The 27347-nt window shown below is 42.8% G+C and overlaps 1 protein-coding gene across 1 annotated transcript; it reads left to right on the forward strand.

The window, feature by feature from the left end:
- Positions 1 to 399: 399 nt before the first annotated feature.
- ZNF598 (zinc finger protein 598) lies at positions 400 to 21711 on the forward strand. The gene is made up of 12 exons (XM_024212473.2): positions 400 to 738; positions 6260 to 6372; positions 8399 to 8528; positions 11030 to 11241; positions 12542 to 12759; positions 13325 to 13442; positions 15398 to 15576; positions 16440 to 16521; positions 17282 to 18048; positions 19372 to 19507; positions 20807 to 20951; positions 21133 to 21711. Exons 1-12 carry the CDS (start codon positions 556 to 558, stop codon positions 21478 to 21480), a joined length of 2631 nt encoding a protein of 876 aa, XP_024068241.2. The 5' UTR covers positions 400 to 555; the 3' UTR covers positions 21481 to 21711.
- The last annotated feature ends 5636 nt before the right edge of the window (positions 21712 to 27347 follow it).

Consider the following 27347-nt stretch of genomic DNA (forward strand, 5'->3'; position numbering starts at 1 on the left):
GATGAGGGGTCCCTTCCCTGGGTGGTCGTCATAGTGACAGTGGATTTGCATCTCTTGATGGTAAATATTTGATTCCAGCCCTGAAGTCCCCAAGGATTGGGGTGAAATGTCCCTATGGGGAGGACTCCAGTTTAGTGGAGGTCTGTCAGCAGGGGCACTCTATAGTCATTCTTTATGGTTACAGAGAGTGATTGGTCGAGAGACGCTGGGCTGGAGGGAGGCGCTCTAGGTTGCGTCTCTATTGTCAGAATGCTGGAGGAGTACTGGGCAGCGAGATGAAGGAGCAGCGACGCTCTAGCCCTATCTCCTTGGCCGCGAAAGGGTTGGAGCTGGTGCGCTAAGCGGAGACTCTATGGTTAGGCGAGGCCGGCGCTGGCAGCGGGGTGCCGGGAAGACAGCGCTCTGGGCCGGCATCCGGGATCTCTATGGTCGGAGGAGCGCCAGCCGGAGAGTTGCGTACGGGTTGGAGCGGCGCTCTAGGCCGGCTGGATCTCTATGCTCCGGGCCGGTTGCTAGGCTGAGCGGGGCCTAGGCCGCGGCGTGTCCGGGGCCGCCATGGCCGCCTCCCCGTCCCCGGCGGCGGGTCCCCCGGACGGGCTCTGCGTGCTGTGCTGTGGGGAGCTGGAGGTGGTGGCGCTGGGCCGCTGCGACCACCCGATCTGCTACCGCTGCTCGGTGCGGATGCGGGCGCTGTGCGGGGTGCGGTACTGCGCGGTGTGCCGGGAGGAGCTGGGCCAGGTGAGGCCGGGGAGAGCGCTCGGGAGGGGGCCGGGGGCGGCGGGCGGGAGGGATGAGAAGGGAGGAGGGTCCCTGGGGCGAGCCCCGGGGCCGCGGGGCAGGAGCGGGGCTGGGCAGGGTGGGACTTCCCACGTGGACACTCTGCTCCGGGTGGGTCTGTCTCGCCGCGGGAGGAAGCTGGAGCCGCTGTAACTCGAGTCGCGGCTTGGGTTGCACAAGGCCTCGGAGTAGTTTAGACAGTGACCTGCCGTCGCGTGGCCTAGTTCCTGCTTTAGGTGAGCAGTGTGGGTCGGGCGGGCGGGCTGGCTGCGGGGCAGGGTCTGGGATATGGGCCGAAACCTTCGGGGCCTTCCGACTCTGCGTCTCGGATCCGAGACCCCTCGCTGCAGGGGCGGGAAGAAATCCCTCTGGGCTGCCAAGGGCCCAGCACTGCCCAGCCATCAGGGCACTAGCCAGGACGTGGTGCCGCCCTCTTCGTTGTGAAGTGGTCTCCGGCAGGCTGAGCAACCTAGCTAGAGCCATGGGCTGCTGATCTAGTATGGAGAACCTGCAGGGCTAAATATGGTAACATGTTCCCAGGGAGCAGGGCCAAGTATTATTTATCATTCCAGAGACCATCTGTTTGTTCTACTTGGGGTTTGGAGCTGTCACGACTATACAAGCTAATTAATCTAATAAAGCGCAAAGACAGCCTTATATACAGAGGGTGGGGACCCAGATCCACCCTGTTTGTCTGGTAACACCCTAGAGACCAAGATACACACAGCCAGTAGTACAAAAGCCGGTTTAGCTTGAGGAAGGGAGGTTTCAGTCTCACTAACAAAACCACCAAGTTGGGAATTAGTGTGTTGGGACTCCTGGAGTTGTAGGAACCCTGCCAGTAAAGTTTACCTGTTAAAGCAAACTTTAATAGAAAAGAGGATTGATGATGTAGTCCCATAGGGTCACACAGCTGTTCTGGACATGGGTTCTACTTCTGTGGGCCACTGAAATGCTGAACAGATTTGTGCTGGAGGTCAGACTGTGGAAATGATGGATCCTAGAATAGTTTATGGCTAAATCAGATCTGTAGCTAGAGAGAAATCCTTTCTATTTCTTTCACATAGAAAAGCTTTCTACCTTCACTTCTGGGTATATTGCTTGGCCTTGAGCTCTGCCCCTAATGATGCAGCTACTGTTCAGGTGCAAAGAGAAGGATATTGAAAAGCAAGATATTAAGAGATTATTTCTCCTCTTTGATTTTTATTTTAAATATTTAAGTAAACCTATCCTTGTTCTCTAGTATTAGTATTAAGGAGACACTGAATCAGTCTGCCTGTCGCCTTGCTGGATTCTTGCTTTGATTTTAAGCTTGGGGGAAGGTGTTTTACATGCTCTGTTCTGGACTTGCGCAAGTCCTGTATTACAAAACATCATGATGGTGACGTATCTACTTTTACAGCTCCTTCAAGTAGGAGGATTCTGCAGTGCTTTCTTTAAACAAGGAAAAAACTTATCTGAACTTTATTTAATGTGCTTTTATATGTTGAAATTGACCCCTTCTTTACAAATCAGTATTGTGAACTCCTACTGCAGTGCACAAGAGCAAGTCAGCCACATCCAGTTATCTAATTGCATAATCTGAAATGTCTCTTTGGAAGGGGAGCAAGAATGTAGCAAGGTGGCAAACAAGCTTATTTTTGAAACATAAAAAAACTTTCTCCCACTTGAGTTCGTCAGAGAGGATGAGATGATTTCTGGGTCAGTGCAAAAGGCAATATAGATAATGCTTCAGCATGTGCAATATCCTTTTATTATTATTACTTCGAATGTACATCCTGAGACAATGAAATGTGTTGGGTTTTCAGACCCGTGAATTTATGCAGGGTGACTTTGGAGCAGCCTCTGTGTGTTAGCTTTCTGCTGCTCAACAAACCTCTTCTGAATTTCTGCCTCTCTTCTCAACAAACTTCTGACTTGTCCAGACATCATCCTGGTATGTAGTTGTAGAGATAAAAGATGTTGGAACCATATTGAATTACTGAACTTTCAAGGTAGTTGGCCCTGAAGATGCTGATCTTTTCCCATGGTAGAAACTACTTGCCACTTATGCATGCTACATTCTTTGCTGTCATGGTTCCTCACTGCTTTCCCAGTTCTCCATTTTTACAGACTTAATTCCCTGTCCAGCCACTGGATTGCCCTTCCTGTCTGCAGTTCATATTTTCACTCATATTTACTCCATTATTCTGTTACCTATCCTCACTTGATGTTAGATTTAGTGTATTTTCCATCTACTTTTCTCAGAGTGTCAATATCAGCAGGCACTTCTCTTTGCATAATATTAAGAATATAATCTTTGGGGACTGGAAGTGCCAGGGAACTAATCAGCCATTCATCACTAGGTTGGAGATTTGAGTACAGCCAGGGTTGGTAGTGAGCCTCTGATGGCTGGTGACTGATGTGGAATGAGTTTGAAGGATCTCAGTCCAGTTTCCAAAGAAAAATGTTCACGTCACTAAGAACACCGTAATCAACACTTTTCATTGGCGGTCTCAGTAAACAAGTCAAAAAGATGAATGGAGTCTTAACAGCCTTCGTACCCTGAAGGGGAGGTTCTCTGGGTCAGAGTTGAGGCACCTTGATGGCAGCGTGGAGAACCTTGCGCTAGTGCTTCCTGTTCTATAAATAAGACTTCAGGTTCCAGAGCCGCAAGCTGTTTTTCAAGAATGTTAAATTCACATTTAAAAATTGTCAGCCTTCAAAATGTTTTTTATTATTTGTGAAGCACTGATGTGGGGAGAGATCTGAGCCATTTAAGAAATAATAATTAACACCCAAATTGACTGATTGAAATGGTATTCTAACAATGAATTGTAGGTGCTAGGAAATTAAGTCTGAACCGTTGTTTTTTCCTTGCCAAATGAAGGGCTCCTCCCAAATAAACTGTTTGCATTGGCTGCTTTTCAATTACTCTAATCATTTTAGCAATGTGAAGATCGTTTATCGATGTGCATAGGAGACCGAGAGTTTGTGGAAGCCAGAAGTCCATTGTTTGTTTTTCTCCTCATTACTATGTAAATTTGTTAACAATAGTTTAGAATGCCATACCACTTGATTTAAAATTCTATTTAGGGATATTGATAGGATGATAATTTTTACCCAGACTACGTACATCTTCTGCAGTTCTGTCTTTGTCTTGTTGTATTCTGATGGTTGAAGATCTTGGTTTAATCCACCCACCCAGGTGAGGAAATGCAGATTGGTAAATATGTAATGAGTCAAGTGCATGTGGTTTTATCCACATGGTGGAATGAGAACAAAGCTTAAGTACATGAAATGAGAGTGAATAAAAGGTGGACATTCTACATTCACTTAGTGATGATCACAACTATGAAACATGAAGTTAAACTAACAGCAGGTGCAAGAGAAATGATTATTTGACATTAAACTACCTGATTTCAGAACATAACATTTAAATGAAGGTGGTAGTGGAAAGAGGAGTCTCCTCCCTCTAAGCTTCTTTGTAGTAGCAGGTAACGTTGCTGGGGAAAGTATTTTAGAAAATGGATAAAAGCTTTGTCTCAGTCTGGTAGTTTCTGCACGTGTGAATAATCCTCTGGGTCTGCTTCAAGGCCTGGGATAGAAGTAAATTCTGTGACGAGCCTTTACAGATTCCCATTCCTGGGATGTGCTGGCAGTGCAGCTTGGCTGGTAGAGCGCTCTCCTGCCCCTTCCCTCCCTGTTCTCAAACTTTCTGAGGGCAAGGTTATAAAAGGGGGTGTGCTGTTCCAGCAGCCTGCATTCCTTCAGAACAGACTGGAACCTCTCTGGCTGGGTAAGACTTGTGTGCCTACCTGTCTGAGGTTGTGGTACGTTTTCTGTTGGTCCTCTTCACGCTCTCTGAGGCTGAATATGATGTCAAGTACCAGTGTGTTCAAACATAGTGCATCTGTAGCTTAGAATGAATTGCTTGGCAAGGAAAGCACCTATGCTGTAACCTAAGCATGCTCGCAGGGATAGACTCTATAGTTGTAGGCTTATTACCTCTAAGCATCTAGTTTCCTGCTGCTGTCCAAGGGAGCAGCAAACTGATATATTTCTGTCTTTGCTGAAACCAGCTGGTGGTCTTAGCCACGTGGACAGGGCATTAACCTTTGCAGCTATTCAGTTTTGTAGCAATTGCTATATTTTGTGGGCTCAGCTTTTGTTCCTTATGCCATCTTTCACCCATTTGAATTATTTCAAACAATCCTTTTATTGTAATACCTGGCTCTTATATAGCACATTTCATCAGTAGATCTCAAAGCACTTCACTATTTTTAGTGTATTTAGCCTCACAATACCCCTGTGAGGTAGTACTAGAGTGGCTAAGTGACTAGCCCAAGGTCACACAGGAAGTTTCTAGTGGAGCAAGGAATTGAACCTGGGTCTCCCAAGTCATAGGCTAGTGTCCTAACCACTGGGCCATCCTTCCTCACTCATAGTTGCTCCAGATATTGTCTTTGTTTTTTAGTGGCTACAGACTTCCTTTTTAGCCCACCTGTAGTACTGTTGTGTGTGGGGGAAAAAAATCAGGATCGACTGTGGCAAATGACAAGTAAGTCCTTGACTGAAAAGAGTGGAGCTGTAGGCACTACAGCTGGGTTGCTTTGTAGAATAGGTCTGTTAGTAGCATAGTGTTTGTGTGTGATCAGGAAAGGCAGCTAGGAATGTCAGTATGACTAAATATCCTCTGGTGACACACTAATGCTGACTGAAGTGGCAACAGTAATGGTCATAGAATCAACATAGTGTTTGGGGCGGATGAAAGTAGGTTTAAAGATGAACGACAGTGTAGTGTATAATGGAGTAAGAAAACAGGCCATACTTGTTTGAGTCATATGCACATTTAGGGATATGTCATGGAGAATACTGTTTTGGTTAAATGATATTACTTTGGAAGAAGCCAGTAGACTCATAATGATCATGCTACACGCACACACAGTACCTCAGACCTGCTATTGAGCTATTGTGAGGTATTTCATGAACAGTAGCAGTCCTAGTGTCAACTGAAAAACAATTAGAGATCTACTGTAACTTGTCTGAATTGGTGCACGTGATTCTGACTGTTGCATTATTGGTGTGATTCCTTTGTGTTTCTCTGTTCTTGGCTGGCTGTTTATTAGGGAAGAGAATTATGTTTCCTTTTTATTGGGCTGCTCATTTCTTTGTAAACAATACTTACACAGGATGCATCTGAATTTACTAATCCTTTAAAAAAATCTTTTTTGCATTTTTTTTCTTATTGACTCTTGTTAGCTTGTTTCCTTGATGAGACTCTGGCTTATGTCACTGAGCACTTACATCATAAAAGTTCATTGTATTATCTCCCAGCAGCACATAGGGAGTGGGGTGGGAACCAGTGTTAAATGTCTGGGATTCAATACACACTTACCAATATTCGTAACAAGTTTCGGTTATAATGGTGATGGAGTGTAGACCACAATAACATACAACTTCATATGTGCTTTCTCTAATCTTTCCTGTTTGTTGTCTGTAGGTGGTCTTTGGATGGAAGCTCGCATCCTTTTCAACAATACCGATCAACCAGTTGCAGCATGAGAAGAAATATGACATCTATTTTGCTGATGGAAAAGTTTTTGCACTGTATAGGTAAAACTTAGCATTCTCTTCTCCTTCCTAGCATTATCCTATTTTCCCTTCCTTTTTTCCTTGGGTCATCTGAGCAGTGGGCTTTGAAACAGGAAGCACACCTAGGAGATGACCTTGATTATAGCTGTGGTTTTGTCTTAGCCCAACAACCCTGGCATCTTCAGTTGATTTCTGGGTATATTGAGTTCAGCAAGATGAGGGTAGACAGATTAGAAAAAGGGTCCTAGGCAGGTACAGCAGGTAGCCTGTGGCTTTAATATGACATCTCTAAAATAATCCCTTGTCCTCAGTATGTAACAGGAAATGCATGCTGCCCTTAGGTAAAACAGTGCAGACTCGGCTTGTGGAAATTTCATTGCAATGTGTGTATTTTGTACCATGCTGCAGAATGGAGAAAATTGAACATGTGTGCCTGGAAATGTCCAAGAGACCTGGGGCTGCAAAACGGACACATCTTTAAGTCTGAAATCCTAGGTCTTCAGCGGCTTAATATGTGATTTGTCATTAAAAGTCACTTTTCCGTCTTTCCCACCTGCGGCCATGAGCAAGATGCTGAGTGACCTCTACTCCTTATATTGGTGCTGTCTCTGTTAGTAAGAACAATATCATCACCTGATTTATTAATCATGTTTTTTCATAGTCTTTAAGAACCAACCAAGAATGGGACCGCATTGTGTTTGTATAGTGCCTCACACGGAGTAGTAGATAGATTGTTAAGTCCCTGTCTTGGAGAGCTAATTAGACAATACAGACTGGTGGGGGAAAGGAGTGTAACACAAGCAGAATGAACAATGGGATGGCAGCAAATGTCATGTTAGTTCAATGTTTGGGTTTTTTGTGTGGATTCAGTTAGGAGGGGGATCAGCTAAATGGAAAGATAGGGGACGGGAGACGGGACGTGGAAGGGTATAGGGCTGAGGAGTAAATGCAGCCAATGCCTTTTCTTGGAGACTAGTGCAATGCATTCAGTCTTGTTTGGCCCAAGGATGGGATTCAATAGGTGCGTCGGTATTCTCTTACGGCTTGGCGTTTGCTGGATTGGATAGTGGGTTTGGTGGCCTTCTGACCTAGAATGGAAAGTGGAAGTATGTTGTGGGATTTTGCTATACTAACTGTCTGAGGAGTTTTCAGATAAGTGAGATACGGTTCCACTGTACTAAGTGTTTCCAGAAACATGTTGCTTGCTGCCTCCTATTATTAGTAAATGACTACAGGATAAGTAGGAAATGCATTCTGATGAATTAAATACGTTTGCTCTGAGCAGTTGTATTTTGTAATGATGTGTCTGGTTAGAAATGTCACAGTTTTTGAAAGCCAAACCCAGTGATTTGTTGCTGAGGTTTCTGAATGCCAGGAATAGCTGCAGAATGACAGTCAGGAGCTAAACCCATTAAGCTGTTCCCTAATAGCCGGGCCTGTGTTTCTGCTTCTGCTATCACCTTGGAGAATGGTGCTTTACTTGTTTCCTCTTTCAGTACTAGGGCTTTTCCTTTTTTTCCCCCATTACACTCATATTGAATTAGCTGCAGATTAGGTCGCTGTTCGACTATATCATGTAGATACAATATTGCATGAAGTTGTTGCCTGTCGAAGAGATTTAACTTGATTGGATTTTAACAAATCACAGATTAAACTGCAAACTTCGTACCATTACTTTGGAGGAAGTTGAGAACACACCCTTGTGTTAGAATCCTCTAACACATTACCGCCTGTTCATAGGCCGTGCCACTCTAGTATTGTATCACTTTTCAAGCAGTAGCTGTACTGCTCCCCTCCTGCTATTCAAGCTTCCATATAGTTTACTTCAGTTTTGCTCCTGGAATGATCGAGGGTATTTTTGGAATAAGCATAATCCTAACCTCCTTGAGTTAGAAATTGCTGTGACTGCTTAAAAAAAAGTAACACTGTTGCTTATAAAACATTGTTCTTTTCAGTGAAGTGTAGGTTCTTTTTCTGAAGTGTAGGTTTTTGGAATGGGATTTGAAATAACCTTGATAAACCTTCCTCGAATATCTTTGTCCTTTAGGAAGCTACTGCAGCATGAATGCCCTCTGTGTCCAGATGTGCGGCCATTCAACACAGTTGTGGACTTGGAACAGCACATGAGAAAACAGCATGAGCTCTTCTGTTGTAAACTGTGTGTTAAACACCTGAAGGTGAGCCATACAAATGTGCTTTAGGGCAGGGAAAAAGAGACTTCATTGCATGGGAATCTGTGTAACTGTAAGTTTGTAGGAGACTTGCTGGAGAGGGAGGGGCAGAACGGAAAAGAGGACATGGTGGAGAAATGGAATCAATGACCCAGTAGAAGTTTCTTCCACCCCACCAATTCTGTTTGAGTGACTTGCAGCATTTTATAACCACCGCTTGTCATAAATTGGTTAATTAAGGAAATCTAAGGCTTTCAGTCTGGATTCTATTTTAAATATATATATTTATAGCCCAGCCATCTCAAAAAACCTTATGACGTTAGCTCCACCCCAGGTGTGGATTAATGCCATGGGTCTAATTTCCTGCTTGCAGTCACATCAGAAAGTCTGACTATAGAGATCTGCTTTCTGTAGAACCACTTGTTTTTTTTTTTAAAAAACCAACCCAAAACTAATTCTAAAAAAGTTCAGCGCCAATTCAGAGAACCAGGTGCATAATAGGACCTGAGAGTCCTCCTCAAGAGCAAAACCAACTCAGAGGTATTTAGAACTTGCAGTGAGTTCATGTATATGTTGAGAAATCACCTGAGCAAGTTAAACGGAATAGAATTGTATTTCATTACCCTGTGTGGCTGTGCAGAGGCAGATCTGTTGTATCTTGCTATAAAGTCGTAGTGACACGGGATGAAACAGCAGTACTTAACTTGCTCACACACAATGCGATAACTGACTGTTTTAACACCTGTTTTGCAACACTAGATTCCACTGGAAAGCTGAGTTGTCTCTAACCTTGACAGGTCACTATACAGTGGGCCTTAAAACTGCATATTGCTATCTTTTTTTCCTACATGGATTCTGTTTTTAATGGCTATTGTTATGTGGCCTGCAATGTGCAGGAAGTCAGATTAGATTATCATAATGGAGATGATCATAATGGTCCCTTCTGGTCTTAAAGTCTGAGTGTGTGTAGAGCTAGGCAGTTAATACTTTATACCATCTGAAAGGTTAAATTTGAGCTTTTAGAGTAGAAAGCAGCACTCTAGCCGAAGTGGTTCAGCTAAAATCACCAGCTGCTGCTGAAAGAACACTTGTAACCTCTAACCTCCAATATGACTGATACTCATCAGCGCTGGTTAATGCAGAGGGAAGGAATTCCTTCAGAGCATGAAGAAAATATATTTGGCACTCTTCACCCATCATTTTGTGATTACGTTTTTTACTTTCACTGACATTGAATAAGAAATACCAGGCTGGACGCGGGCACTTAAGTAGACAGTAGATAGAAAGAATGGGTCTGTTATTGGTTATTGATAAGAGCCCAGAGCAATAATCGTATTGAGCACTTGCACAGTGCTTTACGCTTTTCCAAACACTTCATAAACATTTTTATTCTGGAGAACTAAATGTGGACTGTGCCCATGGAAAAGAAGGTCCTAGTTCCATTGAGAATTAAAGCTGCTCCAGTCTGTTGATGTTAATGAAGCCTGAGGCCTGGTCCACACTAACCCCCCACTTTGGACTAAGGTACGCAAATTCAGCTACGTTATTAACGTAGCTGAATTCGAAGTACCTTAGTCCGAACTTACCGCGGGTCCAGACGCGGCAGGCAGGCTCCCCCATTGATGCCGCGTACTCCTCTCGCCAAGCTGGAGTACCGGCGTTGACGGCGAGCACTTCCGGGATCGATTTATCGCGTCTAGACAAGACGCAATAAATCGATCCCAGAAGATCGATTGCCTGCCGCCGAACCAGGAAGTAAGTGTAGACGTACCCAAAGTAATCCCTGCCCAAGATGAGTTTAATACCTTTGGTCTAGACTAGATATATATTGAATATCTACCACCAGTTTTTGGAGAGTCTTTGGCAATATTAATTTTTTGGTTTGCTTTCAAACAGTTGTATCTAATCAATGCCTAATGTCGTTTGTATATATGTGTATTTTGTTGGTATCCTCGGTTTTATAAGCTCTCTTCCTAGAGAAACAAATTCCATGCCAGTAGTGACAAGATATTGGCAAGTGGTGCAGCAGTTGTGGACTGAGCCAATGTTTGTGTGTAGGCATGGCACCCAGTAGCTGTATGAGGAATGTTACCAAATGCATAACAGCTGACTCATTTCATTTTACATTTTCCCAATCTTGGGTAAGCAGAATACTAAGTGTTTTCAGAAGATGGTTTAGATTTAAAGACTTTTCCTACAGATTTTGTAGCCCAAACTGCTACATCGTTAGTACATGAAACAAAATTTACTAGGAGAAAAGTGAAACTGACTGGTCTGTTTTCCTTGTTCCGGATGAGTGAAATGTAAATTAGATTTAAGTTGGAGAGGGACTTGAATTCTTACACCCATTCACTGAACCATTTAACCACAGATTGTTCATAGCCTGAAAGTGGGAAATTGCTTTGACTAGTAATGTTGGCCAATGACATCAAGACTGGTAGAACCTGATTTACTCCATCAGTAAACTGCATAGTTCTCTGTTGACATGAGGTAATTCTTTCTTTAAGATCTTTACACATGAACGTAAGTGGTATTCCCGCAAAGACCTCGCTCGACATCGAATACATGGGGACCCAGACGACACATCTCATCGTGGGCATCCCCTTTGCAAATTCTGTGATGAGCGTTATTTAGACAACGACGAGTTATTGAAACACTTGAGACGAGATCACTATTTCTGCCACTTTTGTGATTCAGAGGGTGCTCAGGAATATTACAGGTTTGTGAGAGTGGCTGACGTGGGTTTCTTTTAATTCAGTTAAAGATTTCAATCTTGACGGAAAGGTGGCTGCATCTGCTTTCAAGCTCTGAGCGTAGGTTGTCCAAAGGCACCCAACGCAAGAGTGAGCAGATTCCTTTCGATCTTTGTTTGAATTTGCATTGAGGATGGAACGCTGGGACTGACAGACCCACCTTTTCTCCTGTTCGGCGGCTTGTCTCTTCTGAAGCCAACAGCCAGGCTGTACTGAAAATGGGATGTATGTATTGCTTAGCGCTAGATCAGTGCAAACGGAGCCATTGAGCTTTAAAAGTTGTATAAAACTGTATATATGCATGAGAGATACTGATTATACCATGTGCTGTGCAGTGACTTGCCCTTAAATGCTGTGGCAAGAGGCAATCCCGCTGAACGCAGCAGCAGTCCTCAGTGGCAGACTGGAAATGCTGAGCGTCTATGGCTACATTTACATTTAATAAAGGAAGGGAGGTTTGTAAAGAACTATTTAATTAGTGCAGCAGCTGGTCTCTATTTTTGTGTTTAAAATCAATGTATTTATTACTGCTCCCTCGCTTTCCGTTTTTAAGTGAATTTGCTGGTACTTAATTCTCACGGGGGAGCCTGAGGGTTTGGCAGGTATCTGAGCCATAGTTGGGAAATTCGCCTTTGAGACTTAGGAAGACACGATGGATGGTTTAGGATTATTGGACAGATACATCAGATGGATGTTTCTGATGATTATTTCACTACAAATCATTTTAACCGTTGACATTTAAACTGTCATCTTTAGGGCTCACATTAACACACTAAGACAAGTGGGACAGTTCACATATCTGAGATCTTGCTTCAGACTGCAGATTCAGACAGCCCATCATCCATTTATATCCAGTTCATGCTTTTAAGGTTTCTTCACACTTGAAGGCTAAAAACAAAAATTAGACTCTGGAGTGCAGTTGTGTGGCAATTTCTGCAGCTCTGCTACATAAGCCCATAATAGCCAACGGTCTAAGATTTATTTGGGGAAAAGCAGGTCTGAATAAAGTTCCTTTTATGGAGGAGATTTTGTGCAGGGCTAATGTGACAAGGTCAGGGAGGCATCATGCAGTGAATTTGGTTTAACTTCTCTGAGACATTCAATAAACTGTTCTGTGTCCTGACACACACAGAAGTGAGTACAGAAGGTTGCTATTCTAGAGTTTGCAAAATGGAGTGACAACACTCAGTGTTTTTAAAGAATGAACAATTCTTTTAAGTTGACTGCATTGCTGAACTAACCAATCAATGTCTGCCCTCTTCCCAGCGATTACGAATACCTTCGCGAACACTTCCGTGAAAAGCACTTCCTTTGTGAAGAGGGACAGTGCAGTACAGAACAGTTCACTCATGCTTTCCGTACAGAAATAGATTACAAAGCACACAAAACAGCCTGCCACAGCAAAAACAGGGCCGAGGCCAGACAGAACCGACAGATTGATCTTCAGTTCAACTATGCTCCCAGGCACCAACGGAGGAATGAGGGTAAATCAGATTGGAAAGAATAAGTTGCCAGAAATACCTTCTTATTTCTTAATGCTTTGAAAGTTTTCAGGAACTCGGTTTGTAAATTGGCCATTTGTGGACTGAAAACTCATTACATCCCATTTCAAAATAAGGGGATTATTTTCACGGCTGACTTTCTGGTCTACCTTAGAATTGCTTGGGATACAGGTAATATGAATGAAGGGAGTGATAACCATGGTACTCCGAGGGGTACATCTGGTACTAAGAGTGGGGAGATACATGGATATTTTTTACTTTATTGGAAGCTGTACGTGGAAATCTCTGCACATCAAGATGAAATTTGTCCTAAACTTGAATCACAATCCCATAATATATGGAATCCATATAGTGCTAAATGCGTTTTAATGCAATAATGGTAAAGGCTAGCTAGTTTTATAAAATCAGTGATTGCTGATTGAAAGATACTAACATATACTGGTACAAAAGGACTTTTCCTGACTCTCAATCACCTATGGAGCGATGGGGTTATGTTCCTAGATTAGAAAAACAACGGAGAGAATGATTGGACATGTCTCCTGGTCAGGTATTGTAGGTGGAGAGGACTATGAAGAAGTTGACAGATATAACAGACAAGGACGACCAGGTAGATCGGGACTCCGAGGAGGGCAGCAAAACAGAAGAGGGAGCTGGAGATATAAGAGGTGAGTAACCCAGTGTGCTGTAGAACTTACTGCTGAATATTTTCTGATTTCTTAAATGATATAAACTTATAAAGAGTTATAAAGTTTGTAGACAATACCAAGCTGGGAGGGGTTGCAAGTGCTTTGGAGGATAGGATTAAAATTCAAAATGATCTGGACAAACTGGAGAAATGGTCTGAAGTAAATAGGATGAAATTCAATAAGGAAAATGCAAAGTACTCCACGTAGGAAGAAACAAACAATTGCACAATACAAAATGGGAAATGACTGCCTAGGAAGAAGTACTGTGGAAAGGGATCTAGGGGTTATAGTGGATCAAAAGCTAAATATCAGTGAACAGTGTAACACTATTGCAAAAAAAAGCAAACACATCCCAGAATGATATTAGCAGGAGTGTTGTAAGCAAGACACGAGAAGTAATTCTTCCGCTCTACTCCACGCTGATATGGCCTCAACTGGAGTATTGTGTCCAGTTCCGGGGGCCACATTTCAGGAAAGATGTGGACAAATTGGAGAAAGTCCAGAGAAGAGCAACAAAAATGATGAAAGGTCTAGAAAACATGACCTATGAGGGAAGATTGAAAAAATTGGGTTTGTTTAGTCTGGAGAAGAGAAGATTGAGTGGGGCCATGATAACTGTTTTCAAGTACATAAAAGGTTACAAGGAGGAGGGAGAGAAATTGTTCTTCTTACTCTCTCAGGATAAGACAAGAAGCAATGGGCTTAAATTGCAGCAAGGGAGGTTTAGTTTGGAGATTAGGAAAAATGTCCTAACTGCCAGGGTAGCTAAGCACTGGATCAGATTGCCTAGGGAGGTTGTGGAATCTCCATCAGGAGAGGATTTTGTCTAATCTGTTCTTAAACACCTGTCAGGTGTGGTCTAGAGTACAGGGGATTGGACAAGATGACCTATTGAGGTCCCTTTTCCAGTCTCACCTCTATGATGGTATTTTGGTGGGAGGGAAGTGAGAAAAAGGAGGAAACTGCAGTACCAACTCCTTAGATAAGGACGTGACTAGTTTTCGGTAGAAGTCTGGGCACTCCACGCACACAATTAAACAAAAGTATTTTACATGAAATGTCGAGACTCTGCACTTGCCAAAGTAGATGAGCATTGTAATCTTAAAGCTATCCTGAACTCTCCAACGCGTGGGTTAGTATAACGGAGAATTTTCTGGTTTAAGATAATTACTTTCATTCCTGACTTCTCTAAGTAGGATTTTCTGAAGTAACTGACATGCCTTTGCAGGCTTAGGGAACCTTGTTAGGTTTGGGCAATCATTAAGTTCCTGTTCTAAGGACCGTGCTTTTTTATTGAACTAACAGATCTCTGGTGGGCCTGTGCTTTGGAAAAAGAAGAGGGTTAAGTATTGAAATTAAACGGCACGTTGTCTCCTTTCATCCACACAATATCTAAGAGCTTCGTACCTACTGTACCTCTATTTTTCTTTCTTGCTGGGCAATCAGTGGTGTGTTTGTTACCGGTAACTTCACTGGGAAAATCCATCTCCAGGCACCATATACGTTGGTGTGTCGCATGTGGATCTTGCATGTGTTGGAAGTTCATGATGAGCCATATTACACTGAGTTACTTAGACTAACAAGTGAGGTTTTCATACCTTGAAAATGAATGGGAGAGACTAGTGTTCCCATGCATCTCTGATATGCTCATCCTGGTTCCTGCTGTACTTAGATATTGGTTATCACCATATGTGGAATTTAAAAGTCCGGTGAATGAATGTTGCCTGTTTCATCAGAGCCTGAACCTGGATGTGATGATATGAATTAAGTTGAGTTTCAGTTGCAACCTTTCCCAGCAGGTGGCAGCATAAGGCAGTTGACATAAAGTAGTTTGAATGTGAAATTTAAAGGTGAGAGTTGGAGTGAGAGACAAAGGTGCTTAAAAGCCCATTAGTCCTTTCTGTTAGACCTAAAAAACCTGTCCTGTCCTATAGGGAAGAAGAAGACCGAGATATTGCAGCAGCAGTCCGGGCATCAGTAGCAGCAAAACGGCAAGAGGAAAAGAAACAATTTGAGGATAAAGAGGATGGCAGTCGAGGTAAAAAAGAAGAATTGAGGGATCCAGAAGTGTCCAACACTAAGCGAGTGCCAAAGCCTTCAAATGAAGCCACAGGTTAGTTGTGTGCGTGTTCTGATGCCTGTAGAGAATTCCAACAGGCATGGGCAAAGGTGTGAATGGCTATGGAATGCATGGCAAAGAATTGATTTTGGCCATTAAAGAGACCAGCACAGCTAGCCTGCCTTGAAACACGTCCAAATGTAATTCCTTCCTTTGGGATTCCGGCAGCGTGTTCATATTTTAAATGGATCTGGGCAGAAATATTTGAACAGCCAAAATAATCAAACCAAAGTGTGCACAACATCCTGATTTGGCGTACAGACACTGGTAGGTTTAGATTGCACACCTCTATAAGTTGCATATCTCCCTTAGCGTGAAGAATTTAATTTCCAATATTGGTGTAAAATTGCTAGAATCAGAAAGTTAAGGCCTGCCATGTGGTACTTTTCCAAGTGAGGTCATTTTGGGCTTAAAAAATTATATACTAAGTACTGGTGTTTTAATGTCATTCTGTAACCTAAGTGCGAAACATTCCGGATACAGTATCCTAAAATACACTGAAGACTCATATAGCATTAACATCTCTATTTATTTGGATTATATTTGGAGTCAAGTATCAAACCTGTCATATATAAACCAGTGGCTTAGTGTCACTCTTCTTGACTATAGTTAATGTGCTGCAAGTTAAACCCAGGACATGGGGAAACAGTAGCAAATGTAGTTATCAGAATGAAAAAGTGCATTTTTACATTTGTTTAAAGTGCACGTCCATTTTTCTGAATTAGAATATCACAGTTAGCAGCAGCATAAAGTACCAAGAACAGAATTAGTTGTGGTGTCCTGATGCTCGTTGATAGATCTCAGGCAGAACGGAATGAATTTTAGTTAAGAGCATTTCTTTGGTCTTTTTGTCAAAGTTCCAAAAGAAGCAGCTGCTAATGGTGCTTTAAGCCAAGATGACTTTCCAGCGATTGGCTCAGCAGCAGGGCCCCTACAACGGTAAGTTTGTGCAAGATCATAGCAAAGTGAAGTCTGGTTTATAAGCTCACTTGGGTTCTGAGTTTGGCAGATAGTAGTTCTACAGATAATTTGAAGTTAAATTATTTCTGAGAAATTACTCCTCCTCCCCCCAAATTCTGGCTACCCAAACCACCCACGTGGCCTCAGTGGGACTGCTTGACAAGGTGTAGGCTGTCACTTCCCATGACTTGCTCGATCTAAAGGTTGCTTCAGATATGTTTCTAATCATCCCATAAGCCCATCCTCTTGGACCACTACTCCTTTTCTAGCCCTGCAGTTTATCTCCAGTAGATACACATCCACGCTCCCACAATACGTGCTGGCTATCTTCCTCTGAAGCCAGTGGTGGTCCCTAAAGTGGCTACCAGGCGACCGTCTCAAAGCTGGTGGCTACTGGAGTGCCCCTCTAAGGCTTGTGGTTGCTTCTGCTGTGTCTGGAATGTGAGCCTTCTAAGGCAGTGTCCAAGTCCAGGCCCAGACAACGTGCTGCTGAAGTCTCACTAGCCTTGCCGTGTGCCATCTCATGGGAAGGCTTTTGTAACACATGACCTATTTGTAAGCACGCATGCATTTTAATTTTACCCACAATTACTCGTGAGTCTCGACGCCTCCTCTAAGCGATAGTATTTTTGAGGGAAAACTGCAGTTAGACGATGAGCTCTTTCTGCCCAGTGGATTTGTCTCTCCTCTGTGCTGACCGTGTGACTGCTGTACACAGTGTTGTTTTCCCTTCCCACAGCTCTGCTCAGCCAGCAGCCGTTAAACTGAAGGAAGAAGATTTCCCAAGCCTTTCCTCCTCTGCAGCACCCACCATCGCTTCTGGGGTGTCTTTAACATACACAGTTGCTGCCAAGAAAACAGCCTTTCAAGAGGAGGACTTTCCGGCCCTGGTGTCCAAAATGAGGCCTAATGCTAGAACAGTGTCTAACATTACATCTGCATGGAGCAACAGTTCCAGTAAAAGCGCGGTTAAAGCCGTCACTTCCCTCAGCTCCAGTTCAAACCATCTGGCCAAAAAACCAGCCCCCTCGAACAGCAATAAAGGAAGCAAGAAGAGCGGTAAACTCTCCCTGTCCGATGACGAAGACAGTGGCAGTGGCTTGACGACCCAGGAGATCAGAAATACACCGACAATGTTTGATGTCTCCTCCTTGCTGGTAGCTTCCACCTCACAGACTTTTACTAAAGTGAGCAAGAAAAAGAAGATGGGAGTTGAGAAGCAAAGAGCGTCCTCTCCCCAGCTGCCAGAGGAGACCTTGCCTCCTGCAGCAGCTTTGGAAAAACTGGCAGAAGCTGAGCAGACTCCAAGTGCCCCTGCAAATCTTCACCTCCCCGGCAGATCCGCAGCTGTCACGAATGGTCACGTGGAAAAATCAGTAGCAATTTGTAGTGCATCCAAAGAGCCACCTGGCCTTAAAAAGCCTCCAGTGACTAACCAATGCCCTTTATCTCAGGAAGACTTCCCAGCGCTTGGGAGCTCGGGACCATCTAGAATGCCACCACCAGGTAACCCCTGCAAAAAGTCAGTCCCATTCTGACTAGCTCAAAGAAATGGGGTATGTGAAACGCGCAAGAGAGAGGAGTGGCTTCCATGGGTAGCCAAAATTACTCTTAAAATGGGAACAGTTTCCTGTAGCTCGCAGGGCTAGAGAGTAAAGTAGAAACATTTTAGCCCAGCAAACCTCATTGAGCAGTTTAAACTCCTTCCCTGCAGCCCCGTCCTGTTAAAATCCATTGAAATGTTGGGACATACCTGCCTCCTTGAACAGCAGAGCTGCTGTGTTCGGTCTGACACTTAGGGTAACTTGTAGATAAGCAGCCAGCCCTCTGAACACTCCTGCTTGTCTAATGAGTGATACCAGGTGTACCTGTGTGCTTGGGTATTCCAAGGGCTAGTTTGGAAGCTCCTTTGTGGAGGTACAGTCTGTCTTTCTACTGTGTGTGAACAGTGCCTAGCAGCATGATCACAGTATAAATACACATAGGCTTCACTGGTCAGTTACTCTGGTTTTACACTGATGTAATGCCCTTGCTTTTAGTGGTGCTATGATGGGTGCAACACAATGGGAAGTAACACAATAGTGAATCAGGCCCCTAGAATTGTGTAGTTTAATGTAGTCTGTGTATATAGCTAATAGATAGGGCAGTTCACTCATAAACACAGTCCTGCTGCGTTCCTAGTGGAAAATTCATGCTGAGAGCTCTCCCAGAGCAAAAGAATGACCTAAATGGCAGGGAAGAATCTGCGCTTTGGCGGAAAGTATCACTGAGAGGTTGAGAGCTGGTAGAGCCTATTTCAGATTGCCGTAGTTCAGCGTCTCTCCTACACCCAGTGCACCACATGGCACTTGCATCTCATGAAGGTGGCAACAAACAGCCATTGGTAGTAGAGCTCTCTGTTCTGTGTAATGCCAGATGGCAGCCCGCTGGAAAATGTCGGTTGTGTGGTTCAGGTGAAATAAAGCTGTGATCTTGCCTTTTGTTCCATTATGTAAAAAATGTGTTTTCCACCAGTGCATGTTTGTACTTCACTTTCTGTGGAAGCAGTAAATCAAGAGTTAGGGCTTGAACTTTGTGTCAGAAGAACAGCCAGTTCGTAGCATCTCTTGGTCTGACTAGGATCAGTGGCCTGTAAAACAGCAGATTAATCCCTTAATTTGAACTGTCTTCAGATACACTGGTACCTTTTGAGCTGTTTGGATCTTATAAATGGTAACGTATCATCTCTGCAGACTTCTGAGGGAAGGGAAGGAGTGGATCTGAGAGATGATGGGCTGTATAGCATAGACAGTGCACTAATTTCCTCCCCATTCTGTTATTTTAATCTAGGCTTTATCTCTGTGGCGCTATTAAAGAGTCCCCCTCCGCCTCCGGGGCTGTCAGTGCCTGTTAGTAAACCACCTCCAGGTTTTACTGTTATTCCATCCACCAATGTCTCTGATCCTGCCACTACATCTCTGAACGAGTAAGTAAAAGCGCTTTGAGAATTCACATTAGTCTACCCACAGTCTGTGCTTCAATTCCTCCATGTAGGGCTTCTTAGTATTGCATGCTGCTTTGGGGCGATCAGCCTGAACAGGTGAGGTTTAAGAGGCCGGCAGTATAGAAACGTAAGGACCTGATTCAGATCTCTGTTGTAGGGTCTGTGAGTCAGATTCCTGCTGATGTGTAGAGAGGGAGGTGTCAGTTACATTTTGGTAGATAGGTCTGAATCTGAGCAAGTCTAAACAGATGCAACATGTATGGTTTTTTTGGGGGGGGGGACCAGCTCAGAGTCCCTCATATTTGTCCCTAAACCTACAACAAGAAATCCTTAAAAACCTTGCATAGTGACTCCATCTCACCAGGGGAAGCATGACTTGCTGTCAAAGAAAGCGGCTCACTTCTAGTGTTGCACAAACATATGAAAGTTCCCTGCATAAGACACCCACACCCATGGTTTGTAAACACCAAGCTGAATTTGAAAGTGGGTTTTTAATTACCTGGGATTTGTGGAGTTTCCACCTGATGCCACCATGCTCTTTAAGTAACTTGGGCAGTGGGTTGGGTTATGATAGTAGATCAGAAACCTTTTTCCATTCTGCTTCCATATTGCTGGAGCAATAAGCAGAGTCTTGAATTTGCCTCCACTCTAGTAGTTGCAATATGCTGCTGCCTTGTAATAGTTCACTATGACTCACCTATGCATAGAAATATTTGTCTGCATAGGGGAACTTGCTTTTGGGGGGGAATTTACAAAGTACCCATAGCCTCTAAATGCCACTCTTAGTTCTGCTCCTTTCCCAGGTTGGTCTCTTTGCCATGTCTGCAGTGGGATGGGAGAAGGGGCAGTTTTCTCTTTGTTTTCCATTAAGATTGCTAACACGAGATAACTGTCCTCCTCATGCAGACATCTTGGGTTGTAAATAACTCCCCTTTGGTCCCAGTATGCACAAGGCCTTTGTGACTCGTATCAGTTAACACGGTTCATGAAGCGTGTTTCAGATCAGGCCAGTTTGGATCAAGAATAGATTAAACTTGCATTTTAAGTGTTCTCCCCATCCAGGAAGAACTGGGAGCAGATCCCCTAATCCTTAGGTGATGCCATTCCAGCATCTCCTTGGGATGGGTGCATGTTGCCAATGGGAGTTCCGTGTATAATTGGGTGAAGCGGGTAGCATACCCCATGGTGAGAGAGTGGCAAGGGCCACTGTAACAAATCGAAGACATTTTTCAGTCACTTTCCATTGCATGGAGTGTTAATTCACTTTCTTTCCAAATGCAGGCCAAAACCCTGTCGAGGCTCTTACTTGATACCTGAAAATTTTCAACAAAGGAACATTCAGTTAATACAGTCTATAAAGGAATTTCTTCAAAGTGATGAGTCTAGATTCAATCAATTTAAAACTCATTCTGGACAGTTCAGACAGGTAAGTAGGGGAGACTCTTAGAAATATTTGAAGTCCTACTTGGTTGTCAGCTCATTGAGGGTTGAGGCAACAAATGAACAGTGAGGTTGAGTGGTTAGAGGTACCGAGGGATGAATTTCACCCTCGGTCAGTAGACTCTTCCTTTTCGTTGCTAATTGTCCTGATTCTCTTTTAAATAAAGGGGCTAATTTCTGCGGCAGAGTATTACCAAAGCTGCCGAGAGCTGCTTGGAGAGAACTTCACGAAAATCTTTAATGAGTTATTGGTCTTGTTGCCAGACGCAGCTAAGCAGCAAGAACTGCTTTCTGCTCACAATGACTTCAGAATCAAGGAGAAACAAGGCTCAAACAAACCCAAAAAGAACAAAAAGAATGTCTGGCAAATGGACTCCGCTTCTGCCCTGGACTGCTGCATCTGCCCGACGTGTCAGCAAGTGCTGACCCAGCAGGACATGGCCTCTCACAAAGCTTTGCATATTGAGGATGAAGAATTCCCTTCCTTACAAGCAATCAGCAGAATCATCAGTTAGCTTTCACAAAGACCAATAAAACAGTCTCAATCTTCAACGTGCACTTTTTGGAACGAGGTTTGACAGTGTAGTGCAGCCAACTGTGAGGGCCAGTTGAGTAGTCTTACGCAGGTTAGCATTGGGAGGCTCAGTGCAGCCCTGCCTAAAAGTGCTGTGTAAAGGGGATCACTGGACTACACCTGTATCGAATTAACACCCAAAATGTTAGCGTCCTAAACACCTGATTAGAAACAGGCTAACATTGCAGGTTCGTCAGGCGAGTGGCCACCGTCCACCTTGCAAGACACTACAGTTAAAAGGTGGAAATCTATCATTGCTATTGGTGGAAACGGCTCTACGGTGGTTTCCTTAATATTCTGGTTACAGCTAATATTCTGTCTTTGTGGCCACAAAGAGTGAGGGAGGTAATTGGTGCAGAGTTAGGGAGAGAGATGGAAGCTGCTACATTGGTGAATAAGACCATTAAAATGTATGCTGTAAACACCTAGAGGTTTATATAGCAAAGAATATTCCTGGCTGAAAGCTAAAATACTACTACTACTACTTGAATTGGACTGATCTTTCTCTGTGATTAGTTGAACCTGGGATTTGAAGTTGCCTCTGACTTTCTATGTAATCGTGTTCTTTAAAGAAACTTATTTTGTAGTACTGCATGTAGTAAAGTAGCGTTCAAAGCTTTATTCTCTTCAAAGGGCATTTTGTTCACCATAATTTTATTTAACAACTGCCATGTTTGATTTCTTGGATGTGTTAATGGTGTTAGCACAAAACACATAGCATATTGGAACATGAAATGCTGCTGGTCGCTGACCATTCTGGTATTCTGCAGTGCCTTTAAGTGCATTTATGTTTGCAGTGGTCTGCAGTGAAGGGGATAAGCTGTTAAGAATTGTAGGAGTGTTTTACTTCCTGGGACTCCCTTGGTGACAACAGTCTGGAGGAGCTTTGCTCCTACCACGTGGCATTTATAAATCCCAATTGGAGGGGCTGGGGGGGATCTGTCAATCATCTGAAGCAACTCCTCCAGCAGCAGCGTTAACTCGAGGGAGTGTCGAGCAGCTTTCCTGTGGTGCACTTTCATAGCTGCAGCTTCTTAGTGTCTGACGCACACCAATCATGGCAGACCATGTTTAATTTTTACCACATAGGAATACAAATGAAAATTAATTTTTGAGCGACAAGACACTGCTTTTATTTAAGCAGCACTTCTATGAAACTGAGCTTGAGCTGTTGAAGCATTAGTCTTGGCTACCGAAATGAATGATCTTTGCCTTCTCTTTTATTATTGATTTTTGCTTGATGCCAGACTGCACTATCTGTGGGTTATTTGTTTTCATATAACTCAGGATATTTTGGAGTACCTGATCTTGTACCATTATTCATAGGGCCAGGCTATATCCCCTGAAATGGAGAAGAAAAATGATTTTCTAAGGGGTGTATCTTGTTGCATGATTGTGTATATTATGCATGTATATATAGCAAAGGTTAATGTTTTCAAATTATTGTTCCTAAGTTTTAAATCTCTATTTCCCATGCAGTAGAGATTGGTATTTTTACGTTGGTCATGCTGCCACAATTAAAAAGTACTTTCACTATGAAAGCACTTACATGCTTATCTGTTAGCTATTGACCCATGACGTAAACTGCTTTCCCCTTGTCGCTTAATTTGGTTTGTAAAGTTCAGAGGTGATGAAATGCATATTCTTTGAAAGAGCATCTTATGTCTTCCCTTTATTTTCAGTTAGTTTCTTCTGTATTATCAAACCGTTATGTAGTCCTCACCTAGGGGATTGAGAACTTGAAGTGACCCATCTATCTAGCCTGATGCAGGTTCGTTGTTCCATGTGCTCACATAATTAAATAAAGTATTATTGGAGTTTTCAGGCCACTTCTATTAATTTTTAAATCTTTATTGAAAATAAGTTGCAGTTGGTACACGGACACTGAAAATACACAATCACAGATTGTTCTTTCAAAAGATCAATACAAAAATTGTAAACATTTTTATTTACTCCCATACATAGTCCACTCTATACTACAATGCACGTAGGATTACTGACAACTGCAACTCTTTGAAGCAGTCTGCTTGTAAAGAGGTATCTGCAAAAAATTAAATTCGCAAACCACATTTGGTATCAGTTTGATATTAAAAACTATTAAAGAATCTGAGGTTTAAATGCATATTGCAACAAAATACAGGCAGCTAAATTTGGGCTTCAAGTTGATACATGAAAAGGCCATCGTTTAAGCCTCATTTGTGAGGGTTTTCTTGACACGAATGGCCCCAAGAAGCACTGTTTGTTAAAGTACCATGAATAAATGTATAATGGAAATGGGCTAACAGGCTCCCTACACACACACACTAGAAAAAAGGCCAAAAAGTGAGTTTGTGAAATTTTAAGGTAGTTCTATATAAAAGAAATACTGATTCCATGGAAATGACTTCGTGATAAATGATGTCCTTAAAGTTAGCCTGTATCACACCTGCAGCATGTAGAACTGAAACGTAATCTGCAAACACTAACTTTTTGATTTGTGGTGGGAGAGAAGAGGGAGTGTGAATTACTGGGAATGGAGACCTGAGGAAAAATAGGAAATGTACATGCTAGAATAGTAAGTGCTAAGTATTAACATGAACTGATCTTCAACCTAGCTGTGAAGTAGGGTAAGTACTATGTGCACTTTACAGGCCAGGAAACTGGCCTACTTCAAAGCATCTGTGCCAAAAACAAAACTTAACTCCGTGGTGGTGATGACGTTACTAGCACAGGGACCAAACTCTGTACACTATTTTAAAGACATTTTGGTATGGACAAAGGAAAAAACCAAACTTTTCTACTAAACCTCAGTTTATCATGTCCTCTTTACTCACTGGGAATAATGAAAAGGTAGGAAATGATACTTTTTCCTCAGTGAGACATTGCCAATATACAGCTGTTCTTTCGACCCTACGATATTGAACATGCGAAAACAACAATGAAGCTTACACAAAAGCACGCTGTTTGCTTGTTAACCTCGGTGTTGAGCTGTATCTCTGTTGCTGCACCAAGGCATCCTCTATCAAGGGTATTTCTATAGAACAACTCTCCAGCAAGGCATATGTGACTTTTTTTTTAAGCTCTATTCTTTACACCCAAACTTCATGCTAACACGAATGCAGAAGCTTTCAGCAGACTAGCCTGAGAGCAGCATAAACTGGCCCTCTGTATGGTAAATTATCTACTGGGCTTTTGGAGATCTCTAGGGAACACGATGCAGTATATATGTAAACAGCCTGCAAGAACAGCATATGGAGAGCAACTGGCTTGACACTCAAATTCACAGCAAAATCCTGGCATGCTTATAAGATTTGGTCTGGATCGTTACAAGAAAAGCAGCTAATATCTACTGAACCACAGTGACTTTACAACAGAAAAATAGGAAAGAGAAAAGGGTGATCTGAATAAGTAATATGGGAACCCACAAATAATGTACTACAGTTACTACACCTACATCTAGTAATTTGCTATCCATAGTCCATAAGAATCTATTTAATTACATCTGTATCTGTGTATACTAGTCTACTTCACAATTCACTGATACATAGATGTGCTACCACAACAGTTAATAAACAGCACTATTAACACTAAAAATGGCTACAGGGAACGCCTTGGAATCTTGGAAACAGGATTTAATGCAAGTGGTAGGCACGTCTCATTACTGGCTGCAGTGAGGTCAAATGTCTTATGCTACCTTTAAGCATATCTGTTAATTCAGAAGGTTCTTTAACAACTAATAATCTATGCTACTACCCAGTAAAATAGAGTTAAACAGGAAGTTCACCATGCTGGCAAACAAGCCAGGAAAAATGTCTTTAAAAGTTTTGTAAATACTGTTTCCAAGGCAGGTGTGACTTGCACATTTCAATACAACATGAATTACGCTTCTCTGACGTGACTGGCTAAACCAGCCTCAAGTGTAATTCATCACTGTTGCCTAGATAGGGTAGCAAGTGTGCAGTGACTACCCAGGCTTCTACACTGCTGTCCCAACACTAAAGGCAGATCAGCGTTGGGTCCAGGGAGGCTGGAGCATGGCACTTGCTTTTATTCTCTTAAGCACCAGTACAGCAGGGAGTGGAATAATTGGGGGACGGGGAAGGGTTTCAGCAGTAGAGAGAGCGGGGCAGGACTGCCTTCAGCTGAGCGAGTGCTGCTGTAATCTAACCTTGCCCTGACTGAGTAGGTTCTAGCTTTGTATGCCTCTGCTTCTAAGCCAGTAGCAATCTAAGCCACCACTAAAATGTCCCTGGTGCTCAATCCACCTCCCCAAACCTGGAAAAGTAGCTAGTTTCCTAAGGGGGGGTTACATTAAAAGTGTCATTAAACATAGTGACTATTTGAGCGAAGATTAGAAAATGAAATGTGGCCCTGAGGAGAGCAATGGTGCCCCTTGATTGTGAAGTTAATGCCTGCAGGTGTTAAGTCACAGCCACATTGTCTTGCCTCTGATCCTCATGCAATACTTTAGGGTTGCTGCCCTCAAGGCCAGTCATTATTGGTGTATCTGTGTGCAGCTATATATTTTTTTTGCATTGACTGTACTCTTGTACAGACCTCAGCGGAAATCCATTGAGTGTTCCATTTGGGGAGGAAAAAATGAGAAAATGCAATGTAGGCCTCAGGTGCTTACATTCATATTGTAATATTTAGCACGTGTACACCACTGATCAGGACAGTTCTAGCAGTCAGACAGAACTTAGTTCTTTACAGTTACAAGGAAACTCTGGAACAGGTATATAGTTAGAAAAAATACAACGTACTGAACAAACATTATCTCACATGTACAATCAATTTAAGTAAACATTTAAATTGATTATAATTTTGCTAAAATATTAACACAAGTATGTTTTGTGCTGCTAAATTTTCAGTGTTCCCTCTAAGGAAAATATTGCTACGGCTCTACTGTACCCTGTAGGAAAATAATTTGATTTCCCCCCCCCAGCAAGGCTGATTTGGTAGAGAATCACAATGGTCATATAATTAACTTAGGTGTATAATGTACTAGGATTCAGATGTTCTCTGTCCTCTTAATGTGAGGGTTTCTCAGTGCGTTCCTGTCAACTGCAACCTTCCCTAATGCATTTGCCTGTTGCATCTCCTTGCTTCACGCCAGCAGGAGGCGCCTGGCTTAAAGACGAGCAGCAGCCTGTGGCTTGCCCTCAGCTCCTTTGCTGTTTGGGACAGGAACCCCTTGGCAATGGGATTGAGTCATGCCCAAATTCTCAGGTGTTTGGAATGTCAGATTGGGTGCAAATACATCTCAAAGCAGTGCCAGAAATGACTGAAGCTAAACGGGGAGAAGTTTTTAGTTCGGTCACTGCAATGTGAAAAACGTGCTCTGGTTTATTTTTCTGGACACTGGCAGCTAAGCTTGCGTCTTTCAGGTGCAGTAAATGTAACTTTCACCGGAAATGCACATTTTAACCCTTTCTGAATAGTCAGGAGTTCAACGAACTCCATTTTGTCAGTGACAGAAACTGCTTCTGACTGTGTGTCACTGTTAATTAACGTATTTCTTTGTAATTTAAATAGCTGTTGAAATGAGCCGCGTTAATGATGACAAAATGGTTTTTTTACTACAAGAAAAGTGGGGGGAAAGTCATTTTAACTAGTTGCTCATCATGAGGTCAGCAGTCATAAGACCTTTCCACTGCCTCACTAACACACACATTTTGCAAACAAGAAATATACTTTTGAACTGGCTCTCGTTTTAAAGAAAAATATTAATCAAAATTGATCCAGATTAGCAATGGATGATCTTAAATACAGAGCAAAGCTCCCATCCTGGCACTAGGAGCATCAACATTTAACTCATCCAGATGTGTC

The sequence above is a fragment of the Terrapene carolina genome, unplaced genomic scaffold (genome assembly GCF_002925995.2).
Source record: "Terrapene carolina triunguis isolate 2854851 unplaced genomic scaffold, T_m_triunguis-2.0 Scaffold93, whole genome shotgun sequence".
Taxonomy (NCBI): domain Eukaryota; kingdom Metazoa; phylum Chordata; order Testudines; family Emydidae; genus Terrapene; species Terrapene triunguis.